The following is a 20,250-nucleotide window of genomic DNA, read 5'->3' on the forward strand; positions in this document are numbered from 1 at the left end:
CTGCTCTCCATCATTTGCCCGCTCTGTCCTTTACATGACTTGTGCCAACTTTTGTGCATAAGTCTTGCCCCTCTACCTCCTCAGAGAACCCAAGCTGGTGCTGAGACACAGAAACTAGGCAGTCCTCACACACAAAGCCACAGCCCATCATGGTGATAGGGTCAAACCAGGGAGGATTGTGCATGCTCTCACACTTACACACACACTCTGGAGCTCCCCGAGAGTTCAGTCTGCAGAAAACCACCCCTCCCTCCCTGCTAACCTTCCTCACTCACTTGCAGCCTCCCCCATCCCACTTGGTCTCCCAGCTCCATCCCTGAGTTGGTGGCGCACAGAGCAGGCACCAGGATGTAAACACCTGGAAAAAATCACAAAGCAGTCAAGCAAAAAAATCACACAAAGGACCCCAAAGGGAGGATCCCAGGGGTTCCTTCCTTCTGCGGCTTCCTCTTGCATCCCCTCCCTCTGTTCCCCTCCCCACCCCCGACAAAGAGTCACCAAGCCCAGTCCAAATCGATTGTTTTATTGACTGTTTACATCATACAGACGCCTTTAGAAAAGGGCGCGGGCTCCAGGGGGCTATTCCGCCCCGAGGCCTCACTTGTGCTGCGCTTCACCGACAGGTCTGGTCCCCGATGCCCCTAACCCCCCACCCCAACCCCTAGGCTTTTCTGCAAGAAGAACGAAAAAAAGACCACCGCCCCAGTTGCCGCGCCCACCCCGCCCTCCCTCCCGCCCGACTCCCAACACTATACTTGATACACTTTTACGGGACACAGACTTTTCTCCTACGGAGCACGCTCTTCTAGGGCTACAGCCCGGCAAACACTATTCTCGAAGAAGGAGGGGCGGGGCGGGGGAGGCGCGAGCATCCGTGGCTTTTCTCCATCAGGACCCCGCCGCAGTCACACGCAGGCTTTGTGTGAACTGGAGCACTAGCCCCTCACGGGAGACCTGATCCAGGAGGCCAGAGCAGGCTTCCTGGGCTCCCCGGCCCTTCTCTAGCTGAGGTCCAGGCCGCGAGCAGCAGCGGAAGCGGAGCTGTCGAGTCTCCGGAAACCCCAAGTCCCCCACAACGAAATTGGCCCGGGACCAAGGCCGCACCCTCAGCGGGAAAGGGGTGCGTGGTTCTCCGGCACTTTAAGTTAGGGGAGAGGGCGAAAGAAGACGGATTCCCCCCACCCCAAGACACACACACACACATTTTTCACCAGAGGCAAAGAAGGGAGTGTTAGCACCAGACCCGGAGAGTCGCTGTCTTGGAACACAACGAAAATACGAAAATCAAAGTGCGGCGCTGAAATGCGCCCCAGGCACCCGGCTCGGCTCCAGCCGGTCCGAAGTGGAGAAACGATGAAAGTACAGAAGCGTTTGGTTTCCAGGCAGGAGGGGGCTTTGAAACTAGAAACGGGATTGCCGCCGAATCCTGGTTTCTGGGATGCGCAGCCCCGGAAAGGGCAGAGTAGGGGGTTGAGGCGGGACGCCATAGCGCTCCACGCCAGGGACGTCTGCTGGGGGTCCCGGGCTGACCGCGAGCCACAGCATGACCATCAGATATTTCCAACGTCTTCTTCTATTTCCTTCGGCTTCCGGGCCCACAGTGAAGTGGGCTCCGGGGCGGGATTGCGCAGATAATTGGAATGGGCATGGAGAGGCTTGGAGTTCGCCTCACGGTCAGCGGATGGTGTCTCACACAGGGCGGGAGGAGCGGGGGGGGGGGGGGGGGGGAACTGTGCTTGCATGGAGGGGAATTCAGCCCACAGGGACAACGACCGTCGTGGGTGGGACTGGTGGAATCGTCCCACTCCCCACTGGACGCTCCCAGTAGTCAGGGTAAGGAGGTGGAGGAAGTGAAGGTGGGGTTGGGGCATAAATCCTAACAGCCCTACGCCTCTGCTCCCAGATACCCGAGGTCGGGGACGGTGATGGGCCGCCTGGTAGGCTGGGGGTTCAGCCCACCGTCTGCCTGTAGTTGCCGTTAATCTCCTGGGCGATGTCGACCGCTTCGGCACCCAAGGGCAACCGGTCACTGTACTCGGAGCCCGCCTCGAACTCCTCTTGGTTGGCCTTGGACTGGGATTCCACCAGCGAGCAAGCCGCCAGGCTCTCCTCTCTCTGCAGGTCCCCACTGGGGTCCCCCTGCTCCGCATCTTCGTCAAGGCCCTCCCCGGGGGCCTCTTCTGGCTCCTCCCCGCCCGCCTCGCCACCTGCGGGGTAGCTTTTCTCGGACTCGAGGTAGGAGGCGCGCGGGTCGAAGTCGGCGGCGATGCGCTTCTCCATGGGGTCGGGGGCCTGCGGCCTCAGGATTAGGCGGTAGGGCTTGCCCGGGTGTTTGGCCAGCAGATGGCAGCAGGCGGCGCCCAGCAGGGGCACGGTGGCCAGCACCAGAAGGAACACGCTCACCGCCACGATCACCAGCAGCGAGGGCAGCTCTTTCTTGGTGGCGAACACCACTTGCACGTGGCAGGCCTCGCCTGCTAGCGCCAGGCACACGGAGTAGTTGGTGCCGGGCCGCAGGCCACGGAACCAGTAGGCGTTGACGCCCTCCTCTACACGCGACCACTGCACTGCTGCGCCGCCCCCCGCCGGGCACAGATAAAGCAGGCGCAGTGGCCGCCGCTCGGGTCGCCCTCCTCCCGAAGCGCCCCCGGGCCCCGGGCCCCAGCGAGCCGCCAAGGGCGTCAGCTGCACCCGCGCCTCCCGCTCCGCCACGTCCAGCGCGATGACGCCCAGCTCAAAAACGTGAGGCTTGAGCTCGGCGCTCTGGTTGAAGGCGTGGTTGGACACGTACCGCGAGAGGTCTCCTTGGCCACAGCGCTGCTCCTCCACTGGGTCGGCGGGGACCTGATTTTCCGCTTCTTCACCCTCACCTGCCTCCTCCTCCGCCTCCTCCTGCTCCGGCCCCATCTCTGAATCCCCGAGGACGCTAACCCGGCCCACGCCTTGGCCTTTGATTTTGCCTTCGGGCTTGGACGTTAAGACGCTGTTGCCCCGGGTTTTAGCTGTGGACTTACGCTCAGAGGTTGGAGCCTGCCCATCAGGGTCTCCCCCTGCGCCAGGAGCGTGCTTTGGGGGGCCGGCAGCTGCCACTGCCACACGAACCGACGTGGAGTTGGCGCCCAGCTCGTTGTGGGCACGGCAGGTGTAGACGCCTGCCTCCTTGGCACTCAGGAAGGGCACCAACAGGGAGCCATTGGTGAGGGCCAGGAAGCGCTGGGTGGCTGGGGGAGCCGGCCAGGCATGTGCTGGAGTCAGGGTTGGGGCCTCTGTCTGCGTTGGCCCGTCCCCATCTCCTTCCCCCTCCCCGTCTTCCGCCCCGTTCCCGCCGTCCTCCCCGCTCAGGACTTGCGGGGCTAGCACTACGGTGCCACCCGGGATCTGAAGTTGCCATTGCAGGCGGGGCGTGGGGTGTCCTTCGGCGACGCAGTGTACCATGAGCGTCAGGCCAGAGGGCAGGGGGCTGCCTGGCGCTTCGGGCGGCGGCTCCATACTCAGATGCACACTGGGCGGTACACAGGACAGGGCTGGCAGGCGATGCACCGGCACGCCCTGCAGCTCAGGAGGCGAGGCGCACGCGATGGAGTCGGGCTCGGGCAAGGAGACCCGGGTGCTCGCGGCCCAGGCCTGCAGCCACACAAGACTGCAACTGCAGTGGAAGGGGTTGTGGTAGAGTTGCAGATGCGACAGCGCGCTTAGCGCGTCGAAGGTGCCGGGAGCCAGTGTGCGAAGCCGGTTGTTGTTGATGCGCAGAGAGCGCAGATCAGGCAGCGCACCGAGTGCGTCCCGGGGCAACGAGCCCAGGCGGTTGTGGTTCATCTTGAGCAGCTGTAGCGCGCTCAGATTACGCAGGTCGCTCCATGGGAAGCTGGATATGAGGTTGTGGCTCAGGTCGAGGTTCTTGAGCTGGCTCAGCACGGCCAGCGAGCCGGGTTCCACCGTGCGCACCTCATTGTGCGCCAACCACAGCGAGGTGACCTGCGTGACGTCGGCGAAAGCCCCGCGCCGCAATACGGTGATCTTGTTCGCCGACAGACTGAGCGTGGTCACGTTGGCCGGCAGTCCTTCTGGAACCTCGCGCAGCTCTTTGTAGGCGCAGTCGGCGAACTGGTGCGCGTACTTGTCCACGCAGGCGCACGGCTCTGGGCACGCTGTGGCCGCTCCTAGCAGCGCCCAAGCCAGACACAGGGCCCTCAAGGGCACCATCGCTGATCCTGCAGGTGGAAACGGGGGTGGGGGGGGGGCGGGGTGAGGGGATGGTAGGCGTGGGGTGGGGGTAGGATAGGCATGGGAGAGGGAGGGGGTAGGCGTAGGACGGGGAGAGGGAGGGGGAGAATGTGACTCACCGAGCTCCAGCTTCCCTCCCCTGCCAAGCTCTGCCTCCTGTAAACCTGTCTAGGGCAGATCGCAGGGCTCTGGTAACTTTCTGCTCTGGGCCCAGAGTCTCTCTTAGGCACGAGTTGGAGCTCAATAAGTCTCGGGATTCAATGCGTGCTCCCTCTCAGGACTTCCTTTTCTAGCAGCCTCCTACCTCGCTCTTTTCTCTCTACCTATCCCGTCAGCCTCCACAGCTAGACCCTCCACAGGCTGGGCCTATACCCGGTCTGCCCTGAGCTTTGCATTGATCCCTGACTCTGTTTCTAACCCTAGGTTTAACTCAGTGAAAGGGATACATAGGCTATTTTTGTCCATGACTGTCTGTCCTCCCCTGAACTCTTTGTCGCACTGCACAGAAATCGCCCACACACGCCCATACAGACACCGGACAATACAACACAAGCCCAGGCGCCTGCCATCAAACCGGGACTTCTGTTTAGGGGGTCCCAACACATTTAATAGACAGACAAACACAAAGACACCCAGACACAGGCACCATATCCTCTGGAGACCTCATTGTTCTCTGAACTGAACACAGCATTTGTACAGCGTTCTCCAGCACCGGGCAAGGCACTTTCCTGTTCATTGTTGGAACTGACAGACATCAGGGCACAAATCCTCACATGCGCGGACCCACATACCGGGACACAGGCGGGCACTTGCGTCTGTAGACAGCCCTCTGAGACTGAAATCCCAGCGGCTCAGCAAAAGGTGTGAACTTGCTGCAGGTGGCAAGAAGACTGGGACGGGAACGGGGAAGCAGACTCGCCAGGCCCCTCTCGGGCTGCAATCAAAGCTGCCTTCCCCGGGGGCTGCAACTCCAGGGAGGGGAAAACCATCAGGGCTGCTCAGTCAACCTTCCTTCTCCAAGCTGGGACCAAGAGCAATGGAGGGATGTCACTAAAGATTCTTACTTCCCCCTCGGGACCTCCCATGGGGTGAGGGGGTGTCCCTAGCCAGTGGGGTCAAGGCGGCTGTCACTAGCTAATCAAGTAGAAGGTTCAAAATTTGGCCTCTCTTCTGCAGCCCAGATGCCTGACAACGCCCCCGCCTCCCCCCCAAAAAGATTCTTATCCCCAGTCACAACAAACGCACCTACAAACAGAATCCCGGCTTCCACTTAGGGCTCCTGACAGGTTGCCAGAGCCCCTCCCACACTCCGGTCTTTAGAACCGGCATCCCCCACTTCCTCTTGTTCCCGAGGGAAAGCCCCTCCCCTCTGCTCCCCGTCTCCTGCTTGCAAGAGCCAGCAGGGTCTGGCACCCTGGACGGACTCTACCCCTTCCTGGGTCAGGGTTGTGCAGTGGTCTCCGAGGCTTACCGGCTGCTCTCCAACTCTCCGTGCGCTGCCCTCGGGTTGCAACCCCCTCTCCAGACTGGATGTCGCGGAGCCAGGACGACAGCCCAAGGGCGCTTCCCACATCTGTTGCTGCGACTGTGGGGGAAGATGGTAGAGAGGCAGAGAAAGGGACAGGTAAGTTGCGGATTCCCCTGGCCCTGAGGTCCCACTTCAGTTTTCTCTTTCGCATCTGTCTCCCCGCACCTCTCACCGGCTGCAGATTGAAGAGTCCTCCCGGGCTGCGGGGCTTTGCGCAGCCTCTCCCACCTCCCGCATCATCTACATTTGTTAAAGCCGTAGAGATTCGTCCCCTGGTCACAAAGAGGCGCCCCCACGCCCACCGCCCTCGACTTGGCTCTTTCTAGTTCACCGCACTCCCAAAACCCACGTTTCCCCTTCATCTACACATCTGCAGACATGATCACTATTCTTAATTATACAGCCCCCTCCCCCTGTTCAAACATGTTGGCACAGACACAGACCCTCACACCGTCCACACAGTTGCTCTTCAATATTAGAATCACCCATCATCATGTAATAATCGCGCCAATGTGTTGAGCTCTCGCTTCGTTCACGCACATTTTCACTCGCCGGTGAGTGTTCACACCCGGGACACTCACCATTCTCCTCCTCCTGCACGCACACACATTCATGCGCACTCACCCTCACGCCCGGGTCCCGCCAGGGCCCGTTAGCTTTGCTGCTAATTGAATGCGAGCCTCTTTTACGCCCCGCAACACGTGAGACAAACCATCTTTGAGGAATTGGGGGAAGGAAAGGCGCACGCCTGAAGTGGGGGAGGCGTGTCTTTGCCTTAAAACTCTTTCTGCAAAGGCAGGCGGTGGTGCCGACAGACCTCGCCCGGGACTGGCTGAGCTGCGCGCCGCCCGGCTCGCGCGGACCCTTCCTTCCCGCACCCTCGCTGCTAGCCGCCTCCTCCCCGAAGCCACGTTCAACACGATGCATAATTGATAGTGTTAGCAGAGCGCCTCACCCTCCCTGCTATTTTTGCCTGGATCCGGGCAGCTACAAGCCCCGGTCTTCCCCGCCCCCTCCCCACCCCCAACAGCCCAACCCGGAGACTAGAACGCACCGCCCTGCTGGGCGCGCGGAGAAGCGACGCTCCCCTCCCCAGCCCACCACCGCCCCAGCCCAGCCTCCTCAGCTGGACTGCGTACGTCTTGTCTTTTGTGGCTAACCCAGTGCTTGAAGCCCACCGCCCAGCGTATGGGACCGTGCGTATCGCAGAGTAGGGCAGGGCGCTTGGGTACCATCCTGCGCTCCCAGGAAGCCCACCCAGGCGCACCCCAGCGCCTCGCCCTCTGGTCTTGCTAGCTTGGGGCTCCGAGGCTGCAGCAGACGGCGGGATGGAGAGGCATGGTTACAAAACGTCTGCTCCTTTTGAGCACTGTGGGTTGGGGATGTAAGGCTTGAGCATCTCTCTCCCTCCTCCGCCCCCACCAACGTCTTCACGGTCTAACCAGCAAACACACCATCAGCCACCACCGCCCCCCCCACTATCCCTGACAGCCTCCGCAGCCCCGATACCGCCCTACTGTCTCACACCCTCACACAACAGTCGGCCTCAGCAGACTCGAATATTTGCTCTTCCAGTCTCTGGCGAAACTCCGACAATTCTTCTAGCGACAAGAAAGTGGAGGCTCAGGGATGTCCATGCATTTGTATAGAACTCGACTTCTGTTCCCCCACAGTGTCTATGACAGCCCTGGAGACAGAGTTGCTGACCAGAATCGGAAAGGAGGGTGCAGGCGGTGAACATGCAGAGCCCCGTTCCTCGGTTTTTCCGTAGACACTGAGCACTCTGGGGGCTCTTGGCCCCCCAGCCCTCACTCCGGCCAAGGCGGTCTCTGGAGGTGGGTCGGTTTGGGGCCTCTGAGATCAATCTTCTTACTTGAATTTGAGCATTTTAATGAGCTGAGTAGGTGGGGGAGAGCGACGGGTGAGGAGGGCTGCATCTAAAGAGACCACCCCACGAGGGGTTCCGAGGAGGCTTTGTAAATTAAATATGAACAGACTGCTCCATGCATACTCCGCATCCTTTCCTCTCGCCTATTCCTGCGGTCGCTACAGGCAGCCCTGATGGGACCAGCGCATCTCATCAACCCAGAATTCAGAACCCTGAACTTCACTTCACTTGCCTGTGTCTGTAATCCCTACAGACACCTCCGGGGAAGGTGATGGGGGCACCCAGAGGGAGAAGGTGGCTTCGAGGAGGGAGGAGGGGTAAGAGGCTCTTGACCACGAGGTAGGGGCGGCACCAGTAGGTCCCCATGGCGCCGGCCGCGGGCCTGGCACAGCTTCTTTGTCTGCTCAGCAAGGGGGGTTTCCTGGATGTACAGTCTGAGCGACTTGGGAATCTTGAAGGGCAATTCCAGGAGCCTTGGTCGAATAAGAGGGATCTGGGGAGATGGGGGCCCTGCAGCCAGGTTGGAGAATAGAGTCCTGGATGGGGGGTCCTGGAGACTTTCTTTGGCAGGGGGAGGGGTGTCTGGCTTAAAGGCAGTGACCTAGACTCTGGCTTGGAGGCAGGTGACTTGTGGACCGGTTTTCACTCCCTCCCCCTGTTTTGGTTCTTTTTGCCTTGGGCTAGGAAGCCTAAGGGGAGGCAGGGTTAGGGTAGCTCGGAAGGGTTGAGGGACTGGAAGACAGAGGCTGGGGAATGGAAGGAAAAATGACCTCTCTCTCCGCAGAAGAACTTCCCTCGACCGCGGGGACTCGCCCAACCTGGGAACCTCTGGGGCCCGAGAGCCAAGAAAGACCCCCTTCCTTGCTCTTTTCCCGGGGATGCAGAAGTCAGGTGAATTTGGCAGGGAGACAGGGCTCCAGGCGCCTGGAGAGGGGCTAAGGGCGCAGTAGCCACCCAGGAGAGGGCGTCAATTCCCGCGGACCCCCGCAGCTCCCACCCACTCTCCTGCAAGCGCTTTTGTTCCCCGAGCCTGCCTTGGGGAAAAAAGACAACCCTTACCCCCGCCTTGAACCCTGAAGAGTTCAGTGCCCGCCAAGGCAGGGCTGGAGCCCGAGTCGCCCCGGGCAGAGTCCGCCGAGGTCTCGGTTGGGAGCTACGACTCCAGGATCAGGCTCCGAGCTCCTCTTGGAGAAGGCTGCGCGTATTTCCACCGGCGCCGCCAGGCGCGCAGGAGCCAGCCTCTCTAATGTTTGTAATGTGGATGATGGTACAGTTACTGAAGGGCTGGGGAACCGGGAGCGAAGATACCACCCCCACCTCCGCCTACATCTTTTATGGTTAAAGAAACAGACACCTAATTAGGTGCGTGGAAATAGGGGAGAGACGGGGTACAAGTTTCCAAGACGCCAGCGTGGAGGCCAGGTTTGAAATCTGCAGAATCTAGGCTAAGGTTTTTGGACCAGGCTGTGGTGCCGACCCTAGATTCACCCAGAGAGGATAACTCGAGCTCTGGGCAGCTTTTTGTGGACTTTTAACTGCGACCTTGCCGACCCTCACGGTTCCGAGGGTAGGGAGAGTTGAGACCCCCTGGATCCCGGCACTAAGCTACCCGGATTCTATTCAAAGCTAGGGCCCAGGGCTGGTTCGCGCGCTCCCCCTGCTGGAAACCGCCTGTCGGGCTCAGAGGCGCAGGGCAGCGGCTGGGGTACCTTGGGCCGGGAGGTTCTGAGGCTCGAACCGGGGCCAGGACCGAAGCCTGCGCGGCTCCCGGTTCTTCATCCCGCGGTGCGACATTCCGAAGTGGGACATGCTAACCCAAGCAACAAAGCTTTCGTCCCCATGCCCACCACTCAGCGGACGTCCCAGGAATCTGCAGCCTCTTCACCCCCGCACAACACAGGCACAGTCCTCGCTTTGCACCCCGCTGTGTTTCCCACGCCGAGGGCACAGTTGGCACCTTCTGGATACTCGGTGAGCAACGAAGAAGTTTCTTTCTCCTGGGAGGAAGCCACCCTGTACTCCTCCCCTACCTTCCCTGTGCGGGCCAAGTGCTTTCTCTTTGAGTCCAGTACCCAGGCTTGGACCGGAGAAGAGAATGGCAACCCACTCCAGTACCCTTGCCTGGAAAAATCCCAAGGATGGAGGAGCCTGGTAGGCTACAGCCTGTGGGTCGCAATGAGTCGGACACGACTGAACGACTAACACACACACACACACACACACACACACACACACACACACACACGGCTAGAAGGCCGACCTTAGGTCTTCTGATTTTGCCAGACCTATAAAATGCCTGTATCTGAAAAACAAAATCTCTTTCAGGCTCTAAGAAGGAAATAGAAAACTGCAGAGTTGGAAGTAGTAGACGTTTGATGAAATGTTTAGGACATATAACATTGTGCAGACCATTCCTTTGCAACTGCACGCAGAGTTGTACACGCCCTTGTATTTATTTACTGCCTTCCTAAAGAAAAGCTCAATGCTTTTTAAAGGAAAAGAACAAAAATCCAAACATCCATAATGGGCCATGTCCAACCAAAACTTACTGTACTTGTAAAGAAGGTGGATATAGGACCCATAACTAAGAAAAAAATTAGTCAACAGAAATAGAAATCACAGAGATGATGGAATTAGCAGACAATGACTTGGAAATCATGCCCTTGTATTTAATGTGACAGGCAGGTGATTTAATGAAAGAACAAGGGTCTCTGAGAGTAAGAAAGCCAGAACCCAGAAGGGCATCAAGTATCTTCAGCATAGCAACCTATTCAGGAGACCCTTCCCACCTGCCCTCCAGCCAAAATCTCTTAAACCCACAGCTTCCCACCTTTCAGCTTCTGTAGTCCTTGTTTATAAAACCACACCACCACCACCACCCCCAGCCTGTCCTCAACCTTGGCTCAGATGATAAAGAATCTGTTGGCAATGCAGGAGACCTGGGTTTAATCCCTGGGTCAGGAAGATCCCCTAGAGAATGCATGGCAACCCACTCCAGTATTCTTGCCTGGAGAGTTCCATGGACAGAGAAGCCTGGTGGGCTACAGTCCTTGGGGTTCAACAAAGAGTTGGACACGACTGAGAGACTAACACACTTCAATCCCAACTTCCATCTCTCCTTCTCCTCATACACACTCTACATAGTGGTTAGGAGGGAAGGTGCTAGCATCTGACTTCACCGTGTATGCACTGTGTGACCTTGGCCAAGTTACTTAACCTCTCTGTGTGGAATGGGGGCAGTGGAGTGGAGGGTATAAATAAGAATAACTGTTTTATTGGGTTGCTGTGAGGATTAAGTGAGTCAATGCATGCAAAACACTGGCACTTAGGTAGTACTCAGAAATGAGCTATTCCCTGCCTCCCAACAATAGCTAGAATTAACTATCATTATTATCTTACAGCACTGGGTACAGGTATGATGAGATGTTCCACTGAGCATGCTCCTATATGTTTGTGTACTGCCTCTCCAGTAGGAAGAAAGGCCTTGGCCCTCCCCCTAAAATCTCTCTTCATTCCTCCTGTACCTCCCACACACCATGGCACAGGTAAAAATCAGAATTGCTATTATCATTATTTGTAAAGTCTTTCTAGTCTCAGATGCTTAAACCCAGGTTCTCATATTTGCAGCTGTCACCAGTGTGCCTGTTTGGGAAGAGAGACCTGCAGCTGCAGGCTTGGAGAAAGGTTTTTAATTAAAACCACAATCTGTTTAAGTATTTATTGGGCTCTGTGACTTTAATTATTTTCTAGGGAAAAACAGAAAAATCCACATTTGCATATGGGAAGACTGTTGATTTCAGAGGAAAGTAGCAACCTGTGGCAGTTTGCTGGAGGCAACTGGGAGGAATTTCCTGAATGGTTCAAATGAAGCTCGACATTATTAATAAGCTGGAATCCAGTCCATGACCTTCCTCCCAGCGCTTTCATGAAATTAGCTTAACTTGCTGGCAAGGCGCTTTATTGCCATCAAAATTAACGACAGCTTTTCCAGTGGCATCTCATGTAATTATCTGAGTCTGTGCTTGTCTCACCAAAGATGGGAAAGTCCCACCTGGAAGATACAACACGCCTGCCTGGGCAACACGCTTAGCTATTCTACCCAGTCCAGGCATGACTGGAACCCCTAGAGCTGGAGTCCTGGGCAGCCAGCCTCTCCATGGCAGGGGGAAGCAGGGGCAGGGAGGCCAGGGAATCATTTATGATGCTTCCATCTGCAGATAACAGAATGCCCATCTTAAAGTGTGTTAAACTATTAAGTGCATCATCTTACAAGCAGGAAGCAGGTCTGGCTTCAGGGCGGGCTGATTCAGTAGCTCAATGACATTGGCAGGCTTGGGTTCTTCTGTCTCTTCTCCCATTCTCAACAGGGCTTCAACTTGAGCGTCATGTCCCTCAGCGTCATTGGAGGGCTTTGGCAGCAGCTCAGGTAACATGCTTATCAGTAGCACACCCCAGAAGAGAGAGACTGGAACTATTGCCTCTCATTAGGTCTTTTGGACACATATTGGCTTAGGACTCTCCATCTTTGAGCCAGTCACTGGCAGAGGGGATAGGATTGATTGGCTTAGAGTAATCATCTAGTCCTGAAATAGATGTTGAGGAGTCAGTCCCAAGATTCACTACAAGCAAGAAATCTCCTTTCAATAGAAGTTGGGGAATTGCATGATCAGAGTAATCTAACATTGTGTTAAAATGAATTGAGGTTGACATAATTATAATGAACCGTAGTAGATACCTTTTATCTGGAAATAAGACCAGATTATGTCCACAGATTGTGACCATGGTCAAGGCTCAACGTGTGACCAGGATCAGGGAGCTCTCTTGAGCAGGCATACAGACTAGAGGATTCTCTGCTTTCATAGAATTCTTGAAAGGATAAAAATCTGTTCTTGGAAATGCCAGCGCTGGATCCAAAGCTATTTTGGGAGCCGTGGAAGTTTCAGTCGTTAGTTGGGTATTTATGAACAGGAGATGTTTCTGAATTCAAAGACTGTTCCTACATGACTTCACATCCTGAACATGTCACTGGGTCCCAAGGCAGGGGAGAGAGGCATTTTACTGTCGAGGTGGAAAACAGGAGGAAGAATTCTACTGGTCTTGTGAAGAACGCGGAGGTGGCACAAAGGTGTCAGCTTCACAGATTTGCTGTGTGATCTCAAGCAACTCCTCGCCCTCTCTCATTCTAAGTCTCTACCATTGGGAAGGTAGACGAATGGGCTAGAAGAGCTGTCTGGGGTGCTGCAGCTTGAGAAGCAAGCTTGCAGGTTGAATTGAGGCCTCTAGGGGGCATCTGCCAGGGCTTCCTGCAGGAGGGGCTCTTCATCAAGTCTGGGGACCACCTCTTGCCCTCCTCCTCATGCCCCCAGACAGGTTTCTTGTTCCCCTCCCATCACACTGCAGCCCACCTCATCTCTTGAGGCCATCAGCATCCCTGCGCCCAGGAGCTCACCCTTCCCCAGAGTGCTGTCCACAACTCTGTGGGCAGGGGGATTCCTGCTACAAAACACTTCCTGAAGGTCCTTCACATAGTAGGAGTCTGGGGGCAGAGGGCGTGATGTAATTAGAGATTAAATCCAATCAATGAATATTTCAAGAACATGGCAGGTAGGCTTAGAAAGAAAGGCCAAGGTTGCCAGGGACTCCCTGGCTGGTGGGGTGGGGTTGGGGGTAGGGATGCAGAAGGGATTCCAACTCTTTCAACAGCTGAGGCCACTCATCTCTGTTCCGGGGCCCTCAGCTCTCTCTTGCTTGGCATTATCAGAGGACTTGGAGAGCAGATCACAATAAATATGCTGTCAGAGACTCTCTGCCCCCCAACCCAGTGTGGTCTCTGCCAGAGCCCACAAGGGCAAGCAAGGCCCAGGGAACCTCCGCCACTTCCATCCCTCAGACTCAAAGCTCCTGGAGGGTCACCCGGGGTCTCTGCATCCGCTGTCCCCATCAAAGCCCATGGGGGTCATGTGGCGGCATGGACTAAATTGAATTTCCTCCTGGGAATCTTTAGTCTCCGGTGGCAATCAGGCTTTTCATTTGTTTCTGAATATGGTTTCCCAGAGAGCAGAACGGAGGCAGGGATTTGCACCCCAGTGATCCATTAAGGAAATGCCTCAGCAGAGACTAGCAAGGGAGAAGGGAGGCAGGAGAGGAAGGGGAGGAAGCCAAGCCAGGGTGTGATTTCAGGCAGGCTTAGCCCGATCCCAGGAAGCTCTAGGCATAATCACACCTCAGAGTTTGCCCTGATGTAGGGAGGGGAGCTTGGCTTCCACAGACACAGGTAGTCTTAAGGGGCTGCCCCTGGGGTTGGAAGCTTCCAGGCATTTCCCTCTCTGTGCCTGTAGGCAATCAGTTTCAGCAGCTGAAGGGCAGGCCTTGGAAGAAAGTTGCAGGTGTGAGCTGTCAGAAGTAAAGCACACAGAAGCAGGGACTCTCTTGGTGGTCCAGTGGTTAAGAATCTGCCTTCCAATGCAAGGGACGCAGGTTCAATTCCTGGTCTGGAAACTAAGATTCCATGTGCCAAGGAGCAACTAAGCCCATGCACCACAACTACTGAACCTGTGGGCTCTGGAAAGAAGCCTGCACCACAACCAAGATCCCACCTCCACCTGCTGCGAGACCCAACACCACGCCCCTCGCCAAATAAAAGCACACAGAAGCAGAGGGATGGCAAGCATCATTCATTCCACAAATAATAATTGAGTCTCCCCATCCCTGGTAGCTCAGCTGGTAAAGAATCTGCCTGCAATGCTGGAGACCTGGGTTCAGTCCCTGGGTTGGGAAGATCCCCTGGAGAAGGGCATGGCAACCCACTCCAGTATTCTTCAACCCACTTCAGTATTCTTGTCTGGAGAATCCCTTTGGACAGAGATGCCTGGTGGGCTACAGTCCATGGGGTGGTGTGGGGTGGGGGGTGTCACAAAGAGTCAGGCACAACTGAGCGACTATGCAGAGCCCCCCACCCTGTTACCGGGTGCCCTGCTTGGCCTGGGCAAGCTGTGAACCAGGCAGACGCTGTCTCTGCCCTAAGAGAGCTTATGGGCCCCTGTACTTCCCAGCATGATCAAATCTCCTGTGTGTATGAACCAGCTTCTGGAAGGCAAGTATCCCTTGGACAGGCTCCAACAGGTCACCTGGGCCAAAGTCAGAAGGACTCTCTGAAGCCTGCACCTGCCTGAGATGAAGGACAGATAAGGAGCTGTCTGGATTTACAGAGCATCAGAGCTCAGGCCCTGGAGCTCCTCTCCCCCTACCTCTCCACTTTACAGGAGAGAAGACAGGCCAAGACGGAGGTCACAGAGCAGGCAGGGCTGTGAGATGCCCCCGGCAGGCAGCTTCTCTGAGATGCTCTCCCAGGGCAGTCTGGTCAAGGGCAGGCTGAGCTCAGTGGCCATCACTGACCTTGCTGGTTAGGAAGCCCTCGAGACTCTTGGTAGGTGTGGCCTCTCCGACAGCAGAGGGCAGGTGTTTCTGGAGTGGGACAGGTGCTCCCACTTCAGGTTTCTTGTATTAGTACCCTGTCATTCTCCTCTGGGCCCCGTGGTCATCAGCAGCTGAGCCGTGCCCATGTCTGAGCCAGACTGAGGTGCCCTGGATTGGAACAGCCCTGATTACAGCCTTCATCCCGGCAGCCAGCTGGGCCAGAGGTTTAGAGAAAGGAGAGCTCTCCTCAGTGGGTCTTGGCCTGATGCAGAGGGGCCTCCAATCTGTAGCTGGGCAAGTCCAGTTCTAATGGCCACCCCTTGGTGGTGGTCAGCGTAAGGGGATCCAGAACAGGAGATCAGGGATGGGGAGCTGTACCTGCTTTTCCACCAATTTCCTCTAAGCCTTTTGGAAAAGCTTCTCTCCGTTCTTGGATTCAGTTTCCCTTCCTGAGCCTTGGGGCTAACCATCCCTCCCCACCCACCGGCCCCAGCTGGAACAGTAGCTAGGATCCATCATATTCTTTTTTGTCAGGCCTGTCCCTACCAAATTCATCCCCAGGAGGGACAGCCCCGTCCCTGCCCTCAACGCCCCCACCCCGCAGTTCTCTGCAATGTCATCTCTGAAGTTCCCCAAATAGGGTTTCCTGCTGCCAGGAAAACCAGCGTGGACAGGCTGAGAAGCGTGAACCCATACAGCGATGCCACAGCCTGTCTCTGGAGCCCTTATCTCCAGACCCAGCTGGGAACTTGATGTATTTATTAGCTTCTCCCAGGACCTCCTCTGTCCAACCCACATCTTTGTTGGTACTGCAAGAAAGTGACCTTCCTGCAGATAGCTGTGTCTGGGCGGGGGGGAAGCTGTAGTAAATCCATCCAGCCTGCAGCCTGCAGGGTGACCCCATCGGGGTAGAGGAGATGGCGGAGGAGGCTTGAAGAGATGCGGACAGAGGTACTAGTCGACGGAGCTGGGAACAGAGTTGCCCAAATCCTAATGAACTGGAACCAGAAGAGAGGAAGGGGAGAGAGGTAGGGGAAGGGGGAGGGGGAGGGGAGGGCACGGGAGAGGAGTATTATAGACCAATCGCTTTCTGGGAGTCAACCCAGTGCCTTCTCTGTGGCACTGGATGTATAGTTATTTTTTACCGAGCATTGCTGCATCTGAACATCCCTTGGAGAAAGAAATGGCAACCCACTCCAGTATTCTTGCCTGGAGAATCCCATGGACAGAGGAGCCGGGTGGGCTACAGTCCATGGGATTGCAAAGAGTTGGACATGACTGAGTGACTAACACTTTCACTTTTCAATTCACAAAGTTAATGCTGTATGTATTTCATCTGATCTTCACAATTTTATAAGTATGTATTATCACCTCCAATTTGCATCTGAGACCTCAGAGGCTAAGTTGTTTGTTCAAGGTCATTCAGCAGAGCTAGGGTTTGAACCAGGTCCCTCCAAAGCCCACGTCCTAACTACTACTCATCTTCTCCCCCGCGACGCCCCCAAGCAGACTTGACAAGGGCACTGTCACCGTGGGCCCAGGGCCACCCACCCCCTGCCTTCTCCTTGGTTGGTCTGCTTTACTCTACAATCAGTCTGCTGTGGTGTCGGCCAGAGCTTCATGGCTGGAGAACTCCAGGAGAACTCCAGAAAGAAAGCCCTCAGATAAACCCTACCCCCAGGCCCTCTGCATTTTGTCTGCACAAAGAACGCAGTTTTAGACAATCAGACATGCGACACTGGATTTTGGAATATTTCCGGTCACAATTGTTTGGCTGGATAGCTTTGTGGAAATTTTCTGTGGTTTGCTAGCTAGCTTTTGTAATCTGCTTAGCTATCAACTTTGGGATATTTATAATATTTATCAATTGACTTCAGCATAGTCCAGGCAGCTGGTCTTTAAAGAATTCTTCTGGGCTGAGTTTAAGGAAGTTCCTTGAGCCAAGAATGAAGGAATTTTCCCCCTCTGTTGGCAGCAAATGCATTCTGTAGGAGTGGGTAGAGATTTTCAAACTTTGGGTTTTGTTTTTTGAGAGGGGGAGTCAGCTGAAATTCTAGATCTATCTCTGCTTTATTCAGGTCCAAAAGCTTTGGAGCTGACACCTGGATTCCAAGACAAAAATAAATAATAAATAATAATCAATAATGGTGCTGCCCCATCCCTCCTAGCCCCAGGCTCAGCCTGGATCTGGGCCTGAGTCCAGGACTAAGGCCACCCCAGGGAAACGTGTCCTCAGAGACCTCTGCCCACATTCCCTCCCATCTCCCTGTAGCCTAGACTCACCTCAACCCCACTGTGAACCAAGCCACATGGAGGGGCTGACACCAATCATGACTTCTTGACTTGCATTATAATCAGAGATAGGGCCTTACCCTAAATTATGCACTCTCAACAGGGGCCATATTGCCCCAGAGAGGATGAAAATTGGTTCAGGGTAGAGAGGGCACTAACACTTTAGATATTCCAATGGTTTCTGACCTTCCAAAGGACCACAGAACATACACAGATATATAGGACACCTGTATAAGGAAGAAGTAAAATGATCTCTATTTGCAGATGACATAATTTTGTATATAGAAAACCCTAAGGAATCAAGTATTAAAATTTCATGGGAGAGAGTCTCAACTAGGAAAAAACATTGTCTAAAAAGGCTCCTTGGTGGTGGGGGGTGTCAGGCAATAATGGAGAAAGAAATTGGAGAAGCAGGGTCTTTAAAGAAAAAAATAGAACTAGGATAAGTTCAAATTCTGGGACCCTGGGGCCAGAAGGTTTTGGTGTGAGTTTTCTGGGCCCTGCATTTTGCATCGTGTGAGATCAAACAGCCCAGGAGGCCACCGGAAGGAGAGGGTGGAAACCCCCACCCAAATGCATGGCAAGATACCTGGCAGTGTGGGCTATACAAGGCTCCAGTGTAGACACAGCCTCCCTGTGGGGCAAATCCCAACTCTGCCGCATTCAAGTTCAATGACCTGGAGCAAGGTACTCAACCTTCCTTCCTCAGCCCCCATCCCAGGTCCAGAATAGAATGAGGACGATAATGTAAACCGCACAGGGTGTCTGGGGAGACGATAAGGCTGCTCTGCTGAGTGAGAAACGAGTGTCCAGTGACCTTTCAGTCATGTTAGTTGGGAGCTTTATTCACCTGATTGTCCCAGGCACTCTCACCTGGATGGTCATTGTGTCCTCCCCAGGGTTCAGTAAGCTCAGGTGGAATCCCTGCTGGATGCTTCTAGAAGAGGATGGCTACGCTTAGCCACCGAACACGGATATGACTTAGCAACAGAGCAACAGCAAACCCAGTATTTCCCCAGATTAAGTCTTCCACTTCCACTGCCGTAAGTTTTGCTGTTCCTGTGATCCTTCTGAGCTTGTAGTTACTTCATGCTGCTGCTGCGGCTGAAGTCACTTCAGTCGTGTCCGACTCTCTGCGACCCCATAGACGGCAGCCCATCAGGCTCCCCCGTCCCTGGGATTCTCCAGGCAAGAACACTGGAGTGGGTTGCCATTTCCTTCTTCAATGCATGCAAGTGAAAAGTGAAAGTGAAGACGCTCAGTTGTGTCCGACTCTTAGCGACCCCATGGACTGCAGCCTACCAGGCTCCTCCGTCCACGGGATCTTCCAGGCAAGAGTACTGGAGTGGGGTGCCATTGCCTTCTCCAAGTCACTTCATAGTTGTCCTTAAATCAGACCTTTAAAGAATTCTCTTTTAGCATCATTCTGAGCAGCCAGATTCCAGAAATCAGGGCATTGATAGGCTGGTTATATATTTTCTGATAGATGTTAAAATAAATACAAAGTTGTCAACACGTTAAAAATGCTTCTCCATGCACCATCTACTTAAAGATACCTGCCACGCCACCGGCGGTACGCGTGGCGCTTTGGAAAAGATGCTGCCATCACGAGCCTGAGCCCACACCACGCCGCTCCCCATCCTCAAGGAGCAGCAGCCTCAGCACGGGTCTCAGTGGGGCTGCAGCGCCCTCTGCTGGCCAGTTTGGGAGCCTCTCCGGCTCGACTCCCCTTCCGCCTGGGCTGGAGCCACAAGGAGGGACTCTCTCCGACTGGACGTTTGATGTCACTAGCGGTGTAGTTTTCCTTCGTTGTGAGGCGTGAAGAGAAGTGAGAAAGGACCCCCTGCTGCAGGTGCAGGGGCTGGGGCACTTGGGGTGCAAGGTGGAGACCCGCCTGAGGTCGGAGGAGGTGGGTACAGGGCGGGGGCTGGGCCTCGGGCAGGTGCGGGGTGAAGGGTCAACTCTGAATTACGGAGGATTGTCAGGGACGGGACTGAGGGATTGGAATGAGTCTAGGGTAGATGTTAAGGGCAGGGCCGGCCAGGGCTGGATGAGAGGAGGGTGCAGCTCAGGGGAACAGCAGCACCCGGCGGTGAAGTTGTGCAGGTAAAAGGCAGGGTGAGGTTGAGATGAAAATGGACTTGCAGATCACCTTCCTGGGGGTGTCAGTGAGCTCCTGGGCCTCAGAAGGGGGCCCTAGAGTTGGGGAGGGTTGGGCAGGGCCGAGCTGGTTGTCACGGGAAGGCTGTTTTCAGCTCCAGGTCTGTGTGGTTGAAACCTCCCATCTGGGTGTTTAGGGGGCGCAAAGCCACCCACTGCTCGACCACTCCAGGGTAGACTCCCTGGCTCTCCTTCCTGGGACCCAGGACCAGCACACCCCACCCCAACCCCACTCCTTAGTTCTCGGCTCCATCCCAGAGCTTGTTCTTCATCCCCCTGAAGGCAAGCCCAAGTCCTTTGTTTACTAAGATCCAGTATCTGTTTATTTTTCTATTGTTTATAAAGCAATAACACTGTCATCTTGTTTGTTGCTAAGATCTTACATTTGTGCAATTCTTCATACATTAAAAGGCTATTTTCACAAACGTCTCCTTACTGGTTCACACAGGATCCTATGAAGTAAAAAACGACCCATCTTATACCATGTTACAGACTGGGAGCCTGAACATCAGTGAGCTTGATGCAGCAGACCAGAGTCAGGGGCTACTGAGTGAGGACTGAAACTCTGCCCTGGCTTCCAGCCCAGCAAGCTTGTGGTTCATTGACATAGGTAAACCTGAGATCGATTCAGAGATTCAAAGCACAGGGGAAGTATCTGGATTTGCCATTAGAGACTTGGACTTCCCAGGTAGCACTAGTGGTAAAGAACCTGCCTGCCAATGCAGGAAATGCAAGAGACACG

At 55.2% G+C, this 20,250-nt stretch overlaps 1 protein-coding gene and 1 long non-coding RNA gene across 6 annotated transcripts; one reads left to right on the plus strand and one right to left on the minus strand.

Moving 5' to 3' along the window:
* Positions 1–507: 507 nt before the first annotated feature.
* Positions 508–6,356, minus strand: ISLR2 (immunoglobulin superfamily containing leucine rich repeat 2). Of its 4 annotated transcripts, none has more exons than XM_015459272.3 (3): positions 6,196–6,356; positions 5,696–5,809; positions 508–4,211 (listed from the first exon to the last, which is right to left on the minus strand). In XM_015459272.3, the coding sequence occupies exons 1-3, from the start codon at positions 6,245–6,247 to the stop codon at positions 1,951–1,953; spliced, it is 2,427 nt and encodes an 808-aa protein (XP_015314758.1). In that variant the 5' UTR covers positions 6,248–6,356; the 3' UTR covers positions 508–1,950. The 4 variants fall into 4 exon arrangements, with proteins under 4 accessions (XP_015314758.1, XP_005222077.1, XP_015314757.1 ...); XM_005222020.5 differs by lacking the exon at positions 6,196–6,356 and adding an exon at positions 5,016–5,245 and having other exon boundaries at positions 5,696–5,781; XM_015459271.3 differs by lacking the exon at positions 6,196–6,356 and having other exon boundaries at positions 5,696–6,153.
* On the plus strand, positions 5,759–11,356 carry LOC104969321 (uncharacterized). Of its 2 annotated transcripts, XR_009492165.1 has the most exons (5): positions 5,759–5,848; positions 7,426–7,908; positions 8,425–9,611; positions 11,042–11,185; positions 11,268–11,356. It is a non-coding gene; the product is annotated as an uncharacterized lncRNA (long non-coding RNA). The 2 variants fall into 2 exon arrangements; XR_814093.4 differs by having other exon boundaries at positions 7,426–9,611.
* The last annotated feature ends 8,894 nt before the right edge of the window (positions 11,357–20,250 follow it).

Source organism: Bos taurus, chromosome 21 (genome assembly GCF_002263795.3).
Source record: "Bos taurus isolate L1 Dominette 01449 registration number 42190680 breed Hereford chromosome 21, ARS-UCD2.0, whole genome shotgun sequence".
NCBI lineage: Eukaryota > Metazoa > Chordata > Mammalia > Artiodactyla > Bovidae > Bos > Bos taurus.